The sequence below is a fragment of the Tauraco erythrolophus genome, chromosome 15 (genome assembly GCF_009769465.1).
Source record: "Tauraco erythrolophus isolate bTauEry1 chromosome 15, bTauEry1.pri, whole genome shotgun sequence".
NCBI lineage: Eukaryota > Metazoa > Chordata > Aves > Musophagiformes > Musophagidae > Tauraco > Tauraco erythrolophus.
In genome coordinates this window covers 8,477,125-8,491,687 of record NC_141479.1, presented here as the reverse complement: position 1 = coordinate 8,491,687, position 14,563 = coordinate 8,477,125, and the positions used below count along the sequence as shown (strand labels likewise).

The window sequence follows — 14,563 nt, the reverse complement described above, 5'->3', positions numbered from 1 at the left end:
CAGATGTATCTATACATTATTTCATCTTTGATATTATATTAGAGGCTGTAGCACTGTTTTTATATAATGTGCAGAACAGAATTCAGCATTTTCCTTGAATACTTTGCAAAGTTCTGCCTCTCTGATACCTCAGGCTGAAAAATCTTTACTGTTGCCATATTTTTATTTAATCAAGTCTTTTCAAAAGGGAGTAGCAAAAGAAAGACACACATGATGGACTGCAAAAAGGAATTTCAAAGGCTAAAACTATAAATAAGCCCTGAAGCCTTTTAAAATGTAACATCATTTAATTTTTTGGTTTTTTTGAAAACTCATCAGCAAAATGCATATACTATGAGAGCATAATTTTGAGTAGGAGTTTTGACATCAAAAGGCAGGTAAATGTTTGTCTTCTTGAGCATGGGATGTAGGGAAATATGTGGTCAAATATACCTTCCCTATGAAAAAGGGAAGATATATTTGATGAAATACATCTTCCCTTCACCCATTTCTTAAAATTCTTTTCAGTTTGTATCATATTGAAAAAAAACCACAAAATCTGAGCAAATTCCACAATACAGTAAGAGTAGTTGAGTATTTGTTTGATATTTTATGCATGTCCTGACAGCCAAATAGCAGGATGATGTGGAATTGTTATGACCTATTTCATTAAACTAATTTTTCATCTTTAGAAACTTTGTATTCAATTAATAAATGTATTCCTTCCTTTATTTCAGATGGATTATCCATGCTATGAAGTATGAATTGAAAATCCGTGCTGGGGATATGCCAGCCAAGGACTTATACCAGATGTCCCCTAGTGAAGTGAAGCAGCTTCTGCTGGATATTCTTCAGCCACAGCAGCAGGGGAGGTAATGAGACGTGTGGGCTTGTGGCACCTGTTTTCATTCATAATAGTGGGTTGTTCAAGTAATTTCCATTTCTGGACTACTTTGTATACATCTGAAATCAGCAGGCATCAGCAATCAGTAATACACTTAAGGAAAGATAGCAAAAATCCACTTTTTCATTCTTTCACCTGTGTCTAGGTTCTACCATTGTTTCTTTTATATTATAGCTTCCCTTTCAGCATTATCCTTGTGGAAGTCTGACTTTATAGTAGTAGTCTCTATACTTTGGCAGTCATGTGAAGCATTAATTCTTCCATGTGGGGAAAGGAGCCAAAAATTACTCAATGCCATCTACTTCAGTAACTTGTAAGGAACAGTTTGTCTGCTGTTCAGTGTCCTCTTTCTTCTAGCTTCTTATATGAATTAAGAACACATGTTCTCTAGAAGTCTCAAGAGATAGCAGTGCTGCCTGAAACCTGTAATCTTTTCCCCAAGTTGTAACTAGCTGCCAAAAAGAGCATTCATTGTGATAGAAAGTGTGCAAGACAAAAGTTAAAATTACAGTATTTCCACTTATCTATTTAGATAAGAGTAAAGTCAAAAATCCTCCTGTAGGTTTTACTTCTAGTTACATTAGATTAAACTTTGGCACATAATACTGCTGGTAATATCCATAGTCCTTGACTGAATGGATGATGGCCTTGTCTCTCAACAAAGAGGAAGTATACCACACATCACACTACTTCCGTTCCTGCTTAATTCAAAACACATTCTGTTTTTTTCCCCAATCTATAACGCCTGAGAAACAAGATTCTTAAATCAGTGTCTGCTCTCTCTTACCTAATTTGTGTGATGTAGAATCTCTCAGTCCAACTAACTATGTACTCTGCATCTCCCACATGCTTTTCAGAGTCTTGGTTGTGGTTATTACTGCTTGCTGTTTAGTTGCTGTCTCTGCTCATGTTGACGTTGCCATTATTCCTCTAAAACCTTAGCAGAACAACCCTACGTTTCTCTTTGCAGCATTTTTCATTAAATATTATGCTACTTAGGAAACAAGCGCCATCCTTCATTAAAAGATCTTACCTGAGTTGTCACAGTGCCTTCAATGTACGATAGCTGGGTCAGCAAAGAGCACTCTGGTTGATTTTCTGAGGATGAAGATTCTTTTTTTGGGCATTATCCAAGTAACAAAGCTAGCCAGTATATCCTTCAGAACTTCCTCTCTTTAACTTCTTCCTGTACAGTATTACTAGCTCATTTTTCCTTACCTATTAGTGACTTGTTTTTAAAAGTTCTCTTCCTTCCAGAAGATGCAGAACACCATCTCCTTCCATGTTCTTTCTGTGACAGTTTTTCCTACTGTTCTGATTTTTAGAAAAAAATCTCTGCTACTGTGATACCATGCATCATTGCCCATTAATTTGCCATACATGAAAGGCTAGTGGTTTATTTACCTCCCTACCAGTCTCTGCACAGCTAACCTCTCTCCAGGTTTTCATGGAGGGTAAAATTTTTGCAATCTTCCTACCTCTTACATTGGGCTCCATTATATGATACCATATAGATAAACGTGTTTTTTAATATATATATCACCAGCAGAGTGCAGACTTCCACAGATACTCTTTCTGACCTATTTATGTAGGTTACAAGATTGTGAGTAGCCTTTTTAAAATGGAGCATTGTTCTTTTAATGGTCCAAACAGTTACAAAACTCATTTTGCTCATACAGTTTACAGGACTTTCTTCCTTACCATAGTGATTTAGATAGATCAGAATATTTTTGACATCTTCAAATGCTTCTTTCTTTGTATTAAAAAAACAACCTTTTCTATCTATCACAACTTGTCTATTTGGGTTTATGTGTTCTTGTCCTAGTCCAAGGACAGAGCTGTGCAGAGAATGAGATGGAACTGTCATAGCAGGCACAAGTTTTTAGCAGTTAAATGTTTTATTGAGATGTGATTTATGAGACATTTTTTCTTAATCTGTCATGTTAATCCAGTACAGTTATCTAGGAAAAAAACACTGCATATTGGCTTGATCCCAGCAGTGGCAATGTAATTAGAAGTCAATAGTAGGTCAGTTACAGCTATTGTATCACAAATGCTTTAAAGCCTTGGTCTTCTACTCTAGTTGGAAGCTACACTAAGAAACTTAAGAATTAAGTGTAAGAACGCACATGGAGTTGTCCGAATTAGAGTTCTCTCTTCTGGTTAGATCTCAGAAAGAATTTTCACTGTTTCTCCAGTATTTAAGATTAACGTTTTTCAATGTAAGATCTTTTTGTTATTTCATCAGACACAGTGGCATCTGCATAAACAAGTAATTTTACTGACAAGTAATTTTATTCTGAATATATCAAGTTAATCTAGCAGTACAAACAGAGGGAAAACTAAAAACCTAAATATATATGTAGTGCTGAATTTCATTTGAGCTATGCTACCGAAGTTCTGCAATACAATGTTAAAGTTGACCAGGGCATTTCCCTTCCTCCCAGCCCCTCTTTTCAAACAGCCTACCAGAACTAGGTCTTTGAAATGTAGAAAGCCATGTTATCAAGAAGTAATTTAGATGTAGTTTTCCTAAAAAAACCCAAACAAATGCACAGTAGTAAATCATGTGTAATACTATGTTGATTCCTTTGCTGCAAATACCAAATATATAGGGGTAGAAGCTTTCTAACTTTCTTGAAAGAGGTGCTTTCCTGAAGTACTTGTTCCCTCTTATTAAGGTTATAAAAGAGCTGTTTGTTACCTGAAAAGACATGGAACTTTTTTTAAAAAATCCTTTGGCAGGAATATTAAACTACGACACAAAAGTATCGGTTGCTTTTCATCAGAGCTTTGCTTCCTTGGGGAGCTCTCACTACTATCTTATCATATAAAAATAGATTTTGTACTGAAAATTTAAAAACCAAGGACAGTAACTTTTAGGAAAACTCTTCTGTCAAATATATGCAGTACTGCTACACAAAATGGAATTCTGTACTGTGAATCCACCAGTTAACATCATACCAATGGCTGCTACTTCTTTAAGTTCCACTGCTGGTGTCTCAAATGTTTTGGCTAAAGCCCCATTGCTGTAGCAATACTAAGAAGGAAAAATATGAAAATGAGTATGAAAATTCCAGACTTCATGGTTGTAAGTTAAAAAAAAAAAAAAAAAAAAATTGTAACTTTTGGAGAATGTAACTCAGTTTGTTCAAAGCTTTAGTTTAACAAAACCATTCTGTCGAATCTTCTAAATTTACAGGCCAGTTGTTTTTCTATACACCATCATTAAAAAAACCTACCTTCAGCAATCCTGCTGAAATGCATTTTTCTAACCTGGTATTTAAATTAAAATGATAGGTGTTTCTAATCCATTATCTATTATATTTTTTATTTTATAGGTGCAGAATTTCATTGAGCTGTATTTATATAATTAATTGATTTGCCTGTTGTAGTATGAAAAACCAAATTTTAATATTATAGCTAATACTTTTTTTTTCAGTGTGCACAAATTTGGCTGTCATACGTACCACACAGTGACTTCTGTTTTATGTATGTTTTAGTTTATTAGACATGACAAATTCAGCCTTCTACTCTTACTGTACTGCACTGGATGGATTTCACAGTTAACTCTTCTACTCCAGTTACATAAAGCACAAACAAGCACAAAATAATACCATACTAACCTCTATATCCTGAGCATCTTGATTTTGTTTGCTTAAGAGCTCAACTTACCAGAAAGCACAACATATACTGCATGTGCATCATTAATAGGTGTTTGATGTCATTGCTTACCTTACTGGCTTGCACCACAGAACATGGCTTGGTTCTGCATCTGTAACAGTTTTTTACTTCAAGTTCTCCATTTTATTTGTCCACAGAGACTGGCTAAACAGAAGACAGATAGATGGTTCTCTCAATCGAACTCCTCCTGGATTCTATGATCGGGTGTGGCAGATCTTGGAGAGAACCCCTAATGGCTTAATAGTGGCAGGGAAGTTTTTACCACAGGTAAAACCAGCAGAGATGCTCAGTTATTTCTGCTTTACCTTACTATTAATGGTGAATTATTTTACTGTTAATGTCTGGTTTATGCCATAATTTATTACTTAAGGTAGTTTGTTCCTGTTAGGCCTTTTTTTTTTTAAAAAAAAAAAAGTATTTTCAAGTTTTCTTTTTCGTTCTGAGTAAAATACAATCAGAATAGAATGGAAGTCAGTTATTTCTGTTAAAATACATTTATAAAAGCATAAGTCTACAAGACCCTTTCCAAGCCATGGACTCTGAAATCCGCTTCCTTTTTGATCCTACTGTGATCGTATTTCTTAGTTGAGCATTATTTATTCAACAGCAAATAGGCTCTGCCTGGGGGTGGTTTTGATTTAATGCAAATAGTCTTTGAGTAAAAGTATTATTTGTTTTTCAGCAACCAACCTTGTCGGATATGACGATGTATGAAATGAATTTTTCCCTTCTCGTTGAAGATATGCTGCAAAATATCGACCAGCCGCAATACAGGCAAATTATTGTAGAGGTCTGTGGTCTACAATGAATTAAATTTTATAATGTACATAAGTATGTTACAGCTTAAAAGAACAAAAGTAACCGAGGCTCAATGTTTGAAGAAATAGCATTTTAAATATAAACACTTGCTTCAGTGACTTCTCCATAGGTTTTGAATGATTGAACAGGTTGCTGTTAACATGTTCAGAATACACAAAGTTCTTGATGTTCTTCCCCTTTAGCAAACAGATAAATATTAATGACAGTGCCAGTACAATTAGGTCACAGGAGGTGAAAACTAATAATCATTCCAAAGTACCTTTCCTTTAAGTCCCTAGCCCGTGCCTTTTCCTAATAATTCTCTAGGAAAAAACTGCTCTAAAATACCAGTTTGCCCTGCAATAGATTCTTCTTTCCCATTTTGCTGAGGCTGTCCAGAAAGTTGCTTTATGCTACTGATTCAACTGATTTCCATTTATGTCCCCATACCTAAGAGTAAAGCAAGAGGCTGTTCCCAGTCCTTCCCCACCACTGCATATAATGTATACTTTTTGATCAGATCAAGAGCATCTGTACCCTTGGTAACTGACATCTGTGCTGTCAGCAGTGTTAATTGTTCCCAAGTATATGCCTCCAGTGCTTGTGAGTATTCCTGCACAGTAAAATCAAATCCATCTCAATTCTGGCTAACAACTAATGGTCATGCTGCTTGCTGGAACATCCCCAATTTTTGCTAAATGACAACACAATTATCAAAACCCAAGATGTCCAATATAGACTCTACTGCCCACTTGTAGTTATTATGACAGCTCACTCATCATGTTCACCTTCCTATTTTAGACCTCGTTCAGGTATAAGGAATGTAAATTCTCTTGAACCAAGACTTTTTATTGGTGTATTGACTTTGTGTTTTATCAAGTCTGTCATAGTACGATTATACCTTAAGTGATTATGCCTTAAAACATCCAATACTGAGGTTCAGCGTTCGCTACTTTTCACCCTCTCTGTGCACCATTTGTGCAGCCACACAGTGAACTAAATAAGCTGGAAAATTACCTCCCTGGCTCCCACCAAAGTTAGATGTTCATGTCAATCATTTACACAGTGCCCTTAACTAGGTAGTCACCAGAAATTGTAACCTTTCATAAAAGCCTGCTTTTTCAGTGATTCTTTTATCAAAGACAGATTTCTATTATCTGTGCACTATTACCTCTGCCATTATTAAATGGCTTCCTGCTTGAAAGAGGCATATGCAATTATTAACAGTGCTTTTATGTAACCTGAATTCAAAGAAAATCAAATTTGAAGTCTTACAGTCTTTTTCTGCCTTCTAGTTGTTGATGGTTATATCTGTTATTTTGGAGAGAAATCCTGAGCTAGAGTTCCAGGACAAAGTGGACTTGGACAAAGTGGTGCAAGAAGCATTTCATGACTTTCAGAAAGATCACAGCAGTCCTCAAAAGGGATCTGAAAAACAAGTGAGTAAAGTATTACCATCTTACAGAATTTACCATTCTTACTGAAGTTAGTTATAAATGTTAATTTTGTGTGGTTCAGAATAAAAATCAATTGAAAGGAGTTCAGAATGGAACACAAATAAGAAATTAATATACTCAAGTGCTGCATAAGTCTGCAAAGAGCCTATAGCCAGAGATAAAAGATGCTGAATTGTTATTACTGAATTGTGAATTCAAACTGGTATGGTAAGGAGGACACAGTCACAGTGTTACATAGCTCTAAAATGAGAGTCTGGGTAAAGCTGAAATAGTTATAATACTCATTAAAGGGGAAACACTTAACTGGGAGGGGACACTAGAACAGAGAGGAGTTAAGAATAACAAAAAAAGAAAAAACTAAATCTCAGCAAGGAAACATGAAGTTAGGATCTTATGTACACAGATAGAAAGAAAAATTAGTAACCAAAGAACTCATATTGGCAATACTAATGTAAGAACTTGAAACACAAAACTGTGTTTAGCTACTGATTTTTGTGCCAGAGTTGCATTCATGACCTAACAAGCTTTTAATCTCTAAGGCTTAAAATCCAAATAAATGAAACTTGATCATTAAGTAGCTTTTAAGATTTGCTTCACTAGGTTTTTAAGTTTTATGCTTTAAAGACCTCTACATATCCTCCCTACAAGTTTTGGCACCTCAAAGCTCTGAAATTCCATAATAAAGCCAGGTTCATTGAACTGGTTGAAGTAGGAAATATGAGTAAAGGAGTGGGACACGTCGCTGTGCTACCGAGGATGATCTTCCTTGCTCCATCTGATATTTTATGGTGCACAATATATTAGAAAATATCTGTGCTAGCACTGAATAATCTATTCATTCATAACATTGATATGCAACAGCACTTCCTGTTGCTGAATTTAGCTCCTTTAAAAGATGAGGAAGAATGTGCTCCTTGAGAATCCTTTCAAAAGTTTCAAGGTTCACTTTTTTGCCACTACTTTTGTGTAGTAAGATTTGAAAGCAAGCCAGATATCCAGCCTTGACAACATATCACATTGCCCCATACCTTTGTTTTTGAAAGGACACAATTTTCTTGAAATTATGGTTATTTTGGCCTGCCCATTTTGGAGGGTGATGACTGGGTGGTTGCAGCCGTAGCAAAGTCAGACTTACCACCCACACTAATGGCTTTTAAGTGCCAGCTCTCCACAGTATCTTGAATATGGTACCGATTTCTGCGACAAGCTGGAAATCTTGAATGGCTATAAACAAAGAAAAATCCCATGCAAAACCCAATTTTTACTGGCGGTGTCCTAGCCTCCATTAAAGTGATGGATTTTTTCCAAGCCCAGATCTACTTAGAATGATGCCTTGTTGTCTCTTAGAAAATAAACCCCAATTTATAGTTGTGAATGGTATCTTTAAGATTGTAATTGTTGGAAATTCCAGCTCCTTATATTAAAATTTTCTGGAACCTGACTCTCCCTTATTCCCAGGTATATGCCTGCTGGCAGTTAACCATAGCCTATTTAGGATTGTTCTGATGATATTCTGTCTCAAGTTTTCCTAACAAACACTGCTAAAAGAACTCCTAAGAAGTCTGAACTATACTATTCCATTAAACTGACTTGCAAATATTTTGAACTTTGTTAATTCCCTGTTAACATGTAATAAACGTCAAAAGTATTGACTTCAGTAATTTCAAACACACCCTAAAACTACCGAAGTCTAATATTTTCACCACACAATCCCTGCCCGTGCTTTAATAAAAGTGACCGATTTCCTGAATTAACGCATTGAACCTTTATTATAGCAGCCAATATATAATTTGAGAATAAGCAGATGTTTTAACATCATTAACTGTGCAAAACAGGCGTTCAGTGAAGGAAACCTGTTTTGTTGATCTGACTGGTTAATGAATTAGTTCAGGTGCTACCTGTGGTTGGTTCTTGGATTTTAGATTTTTTTTTTCTTCCAAATAAATATTTAGTAAGTATCTCTACATACACAGCTAAGGACGTGGCTCACAATCATACTGTGGTGCCCAGTAAGTTACCACATAGTAATCATCTGGCTGCATGTTCTAAGAAAGCAGTTGTTCTCTGACACCTATTACATTTAAAAAATACTAAGAAAGTAGTACCTGTACAGGACTGAAAAATCAGTAAAGAAATACATGCAATGCATTTTAGTAATCTGTTTTCCACATGTTCAGGTAAGTGTATGTGGCAGATTTCTGAAAAGCGAGCAGAATTATGCCCTAGTTTTGCAGTCTGAAAAACACATTTGCATTTCTGATATATTTGTGATGTTCCTCTTGTTCACCTGTGTTCAGCTGCTTGACATAAAATCAACACTAACGGAAACATCTCTGCCCTCTCCTGCAGCATGACATGACTGAATTCTACAACACTCACCCAGTTGGAAAAAAGGGAACATGCAGCTACTTGAGTAAGGCTGTGATCACTTTATTGCTGGAAGGGGAAATGAAACCAAGCAATGATGATCCTTGCACCATTAGCTAAAGCTTGAAACACAGCATAGGAATTCTTGCTTATTTAGTGTTCTGTGTATTTTTCATGCAGATATTAAAATACTGTTTTGAAAAGTAACCCTGGCTAGTAATACAAATGCATACTATCCTTTGCTGAAAGAAGTGCCATTAAAGATACTAAGTGCCACCTTTTTTTTTTTTCTTTCTCAACTATGCAGCATGAAACTCTGAGCACATGAACGTAGTGCTATGATATTTGATTAAGTAAGTTGAATGGGATTGTAGTTATGATCTTAAATTATGCATTTAACATAGTTGGTTACTTCAAGAGAAATGCAGTATGAGATTTTTGTCTTTATACCTCTATTTATTTATAATTACAAACAAGTTTATTGTAAATCCTAAATTACATTCAGAAAATACTGTAATTAATGTGCATGCCAATCAGTGTGGAAATATGGAAATTGGATTATTTTTTTTTAATTTTCCACACATAATTTGGAGGTGAAGGTTAAATAGTTGTTAGTTCTTTAAAGTTTTTCTGTATCAGTTCAATTGACAGTATGCATCTAGGGTTGTTGGTTTTTTAATTTACCAGTTGATAACTTGATCTACAGGTTTCATCCTAATAGAGCAACTTTTTATCTGTAGCAATAAATACCACTGCAGTTTCCCAATTGTTGGTTAAACATCTGTAAGTTAACAAGGGAAGCATATGGTAAAAAGATAAAAGTTTGTATTTAAAATTAACATCAATGAAGAAAAAACTTTGTATTACACAAGCTATCGATGCTTTAAAGAATTCAAGATACACTTATTTATCTCCTAAATGTGTGAAAACACTGTATGCTATATGCTTTATTTTGTTGAAAATAATAAAAAGCAAATGCTTGTAAAAAAAACTATCAATAAAAATACTTTAAGTTACATGCAAAGATTCCTGTTGACTTTGGTGGAAACCTTTAATGTGCTACTGGAACTGCCTTGAATGGATCATTAAAGTACCTCTTTTAGCAGCCAAAATATACTGAAACTTCAGAACTGATCCTCAGACATTATGATAATTAAATTAATAGAGACCAGCTGCAACTCAACTGTCAATAAATTGTTGCCATATTGATATTAAAGTATCAATAGTAATATTAAAGATAGTGAAGGTAGTTTAACTTACCTGGAGATAGAGGGCAAATGAATGGCAAAAGTGATGGAGTGAATCTGAGCACAAGGGGAGTATTTATTTGAAAACACTTAGGCAGTGGTTAGTATGTACTTGATTTGCAGAACTTCCCCAGAAATAGCAGAATCAATCCCTCTCAAACCAAAATGGTAGAAGAATTTGTTAATGGAGGCGGATACTAAACCATTAACAAATCTCATCAAATGATGTGGAGAATGAGTAAGGTTGGAAAAGCTAATTTTGGGCTAATAGAATACTGGTCCTACTGCTCTTCCTTGCTGTAACAGATTTATTATTCATAGAATGGCGTAGATGCGGCAGGGAGCACAGGGAAGGAAAATCCAGAAGAAACACTAGTTACTCACTCTTGGATACATTATTGTAGTGTGTTAGTACATTTAATAGCAATGTTGTCTGAGGGGCTGCAGCGTTGCTCTAGCTCCAGTAAAAAGGCTGCACTGAAAATACCCTGTAAAATTGATGTATCTCTTGCCATACAAACACAGAATATAACTCGTCTACAAACTGTAAATCCCATTGAAAGGAAACAATCCTTTAAATACAAAATCTACAGATTACTTCAGGAACACTGGCATTTTGCTAGACAGTAGTACTGTTGTTTGGTTTTGCGATTGCTTGTGAGTTAAAATGTAACTACGCATTAATTCTTCAAATAGCAGGATAGCAATTTTGCATTTTTTTTTACATCACCACTTCTTACTGCTTCTCTTTGTTCTTATTCCCTTCACTACCTCCAGTTACTAGTAACCCTCAAGTTTGCTGACCTTGTTCTGAACTGTGTAACAGGAAATGAATGAAAACCCCAGTCACCGCTTTTCATAGAATCATAGAATGGTTTGGGTTGGAAGGGACCTCAAAGATCATCCAGCTCCAACCCCCCTGCCATGGGCAAGGACACCCTCCACTAGACCAGGTTGCTCAAAGCCTTATCCTACCCGGCCTTGAACACTTCCAGGGATGGAGCATCCACAACTTTTCTCGGCAACCTGTTCCAGTGCCTCACCATCCTCATTAAATACAATACAATTGGAAAAGAAACTCAGATTTCTACTAAAGTAAACAATTTTCCTACATTATAAAATCACTGAGGAACAGAGAAACCTTGGTGAGAATAGAGAGTAGCAAAAAATAAATGATAAACCAGATGACAGTTTTAAACAGCCATAGTCCAAGTAATGTGTGGTTAATATTTAACAAACATGGTCCTGATTTCTTTGAAAACATTCTGCCTCAAGAGGACAAGGAAAGAGATGCATTTGGGGTTGCAGATTAATAACCAGAGGTGCAACAATCAATACAAGTACCCTGTGTACTTCCTTACAGGAGCTACTGGCAATAGAGTTGCTGCAGCCATTAAAGAAGTCAGTCCCAAAGGGCTCAGTATTGGTTCACACCATTCAGTTACCTTATTACACACCTCCACAGTGCTCCAAAGCTTGAAAAAACATTCTGCTTACCAGGGAAAGGAGGATGCATTCAAACAATGGGAAAACAATAGTTCTATCAGTTTAAAGTAAGGCTAGTGACTAAAAGCCAGTTGTTTTTAAACACCTTTATTTTCCCAGATTCCTTTTTCAGATGCTCTTGAAAGTAAGATCAAATCAATTCCGCTAAGCAAACCACAGGAAAAAAATTCCTTTTCCTCTGCTATTAGAAAAAGAAGAAATATCAACTTGCAGCGGCAACTGCTGATGTAAATACACACAATCTGCCCCCCTCTCCAACCCCAAACTCAAGACACCTTTGATTTTACCAAAACCATAATCTTCACGCTGTGAATTCCTGTGACAGTTAACAGGTGTCATGTTCACAGTACATCAGACATTTCTAAGTGCTCTATTCCTCGTGAGAATTCAGAGGTAAGAAGCTGATGTGATTGAAAGCTGACTTTCTTGGCACTTTTGCTGTCAGCTTTGTTGCTTTCCTCCATATGAATTTTCAGTCTTATTTTGCCTAGGTATCAGTTTGTGCAACTGATATGGAACTGATATAGAAAAGAAATAGACAACCAGATTAATAATAAATCAGTCTCTGAGAAATCCTCTTCATTACTTGCTAATCCACCACAGCAGAAAACGTAGTAAGAGATCCTGATTTGAAAAGGGTTTGTTGGATCAATCCTGGAGCATGTAACGTGATGCTATCAAAACACTGATGGTTCGGGCATTTTTCTGAATAATGTTTTGCCACCAACTTCTGTCCGCATGCAGTGTATTTGACAGCAGCAAGCTTACCATTAGTGTGACAATACCATTACATAGCTACCATTATGTTTTTGTAACTTAGGTCTTACCTATTTTTTGGTTTAAATGCTATTTAAAATACTTTCTTAAACCTTACACATGGAGTTCATGCCATGAAAATTCCTTAAGAAATTGTCAGCTTTCATGATCAGTATCATTTTGTATTTACGTACCTCCTACAGTTTTCAAAAAAGTCTACCTGCTTGACCGACAGCATTTTTGAGACTTAAGATTATCCTTCTGTAAAAGTGCTTTTCAGCTATGTGGGTACTACAATACTAATACCACTGGAAGACATACATTTAATAAAAAAAAGTATCAATACAGTCAGAGCATATACATAGAAGAGTTTTTGTATGCTAGTTTGTAAGAGGAAAAAATAAATTTATCAAAAGAAGTGGGAGTGGTGGAGCAGTCAGATGCCTAAAATATAAATTAAGAAAAAACAGAAGTGCAATTAACTCCACTGAAGCCTGTATATCTCATCCCAAAATCAATCAAGAAAATAGCTTGATTGGATTTTTAGAATATTATGATTCACAAAACCCCTGCCAAACATACTCTCTTCTCCAGAAGTGTGTCTTTCAAACTACCCCTAATGAACTAAGCATTGCAGCATGGGAAGAGAAAATTAAATGCAAGAAAGACAGTCTATGCTCTGCCATAAACACAAAATGCAACAATGTTGTGAAACACTGCTGAGAGCTCAAAGGAAATGTGCTGGACTACTTCCCTTGTTCACACTTCTGCTCCTTTCACAGCCCAACGAGAGAAGTCATGGGTTGTGTGTATGAATATGGAGAGAAGTTAAGAAGGAAACACAGCCAGGGTCTTAACCAGAGAGAACATAAAGGATTCCACCTTGGTGTTGTGGTCTTGTGTTTTTGTGGCTGTTTTGTGGGAGTGAAATAAGGGAGCTGTATTCTTTTCATTTACCTACGTAGCACTCTGACATTAGGAACTATAAATGATAGGTAATTTGTCCACCTCAGGATGCTCTTCCTTCTGCACATTAGCAAAAACTGGAACACACCAGATATAAGGAATGTAAAAATCTACTCGTGGTGGGTCTTTCCTGAACCAGAAAGACTTTCCTAAAAGGTCTGCAAGAGCTCCTCATGTAAGCATGCTGTAAAAGCTCATGCTTCTCACAAGGGAAGAGGGACAAAAGTTTCCCTTCTTCACCTAAATACATACAGGATAATTTTTTACATGATGTGAAAAAAAGGAGGAATTATTTCATAAAATAACAACTCTCAGACAAAAGAGATGCTATTTAGAATAACGTTTGCTGGTAGTGCCAGACAGTAAGAACTGGGCTCGCCTAAGCCTGATCCCTATGGGCCAGTGGCACGAAGCTTAGACAGCCCTTTCGGACTGCCACTAGCTAGTGTTTGCAGCGATGAAGTTGAGGCCAAAGAGAAGGGGAAAAAGGGTGACATCACGCCTAGGAAAAAAGAATACAATCTGTAGGAACCATTTCTTATTCAACTTCCACATTAGTGAAACGACCAAAAGAAAGAGGCCTGGAGGCTATACGCTGAGACACATCAAGAAGTCCACTTACATTGCAAGAATTCCACTCAGGTGCAAGTGTGTATAGGAAGAGAAGAAATCATATTGCTTTACATCTGTCTAAGACCAAAGACCAAAACTAGCATATCACTCCATCCAGGTAAGAAATAGATAACTTACTAAAAAGCAACTCTTAAGAAAATTATTGATAAAAAACACCCCCAAAGCCCACTTTCTACCACACCACTGAAGAGGGATGAATAATGCATGCGTGTCCACTGTGTTACGTTCCAGAAACGGAAATATATAATCTAATTCCACTTCGAACT

At 36.1% G+C, this 14,563-nt stretch overlaps 1 protein-coding gene across 6 annotated transcripts in view; it reads left to right on the top strand.

The window, feature by feature from the left end:
* PHKB (phosphorylase kinase regulatory subunit beta) overlaps positions 1 to 10,160 on the top strand; it is an 82,680-nt gene extending 72,520 nt beyond the window's left edge. For 5 of the 6 annotated variants that reach the window (XM_086620761.1, XM_086620756.1, XM_086620757.1 and 2 more), the window contains 5 exons: positions 717 to 851; positions 4,705 to 4,834; positions 5,250 to 5,357; positions 6,661 to 6,804; positions 9,172 to 10,160. In XM_086620761.1, the coding sequence (XP_086476887.1) occupies positions 717 to 851; positions 4,705 to 4,834; positions 5,250 to 5,357; positions 6,661 to 6,804; positions 9,172 to 9,309 (655 nt within the window). In that variant the 3' untranslated portion in view covers positions 9,310 to 10,160. Of the gene's footprint in view, positions 1 to 716; positions 852 to 4,704; positions 4,835 to 5,249; positions 5,358 to 6,660; positions 6,814 to 9,171 lie in introns of all 6 variants that reach the window. The other variant, XM_086620758.1, reaches the window with a different exon arrangement.
* The last annotated feature ends 4,403 nt before the right edge of the window (positions 10,161 to 14,563 follow it).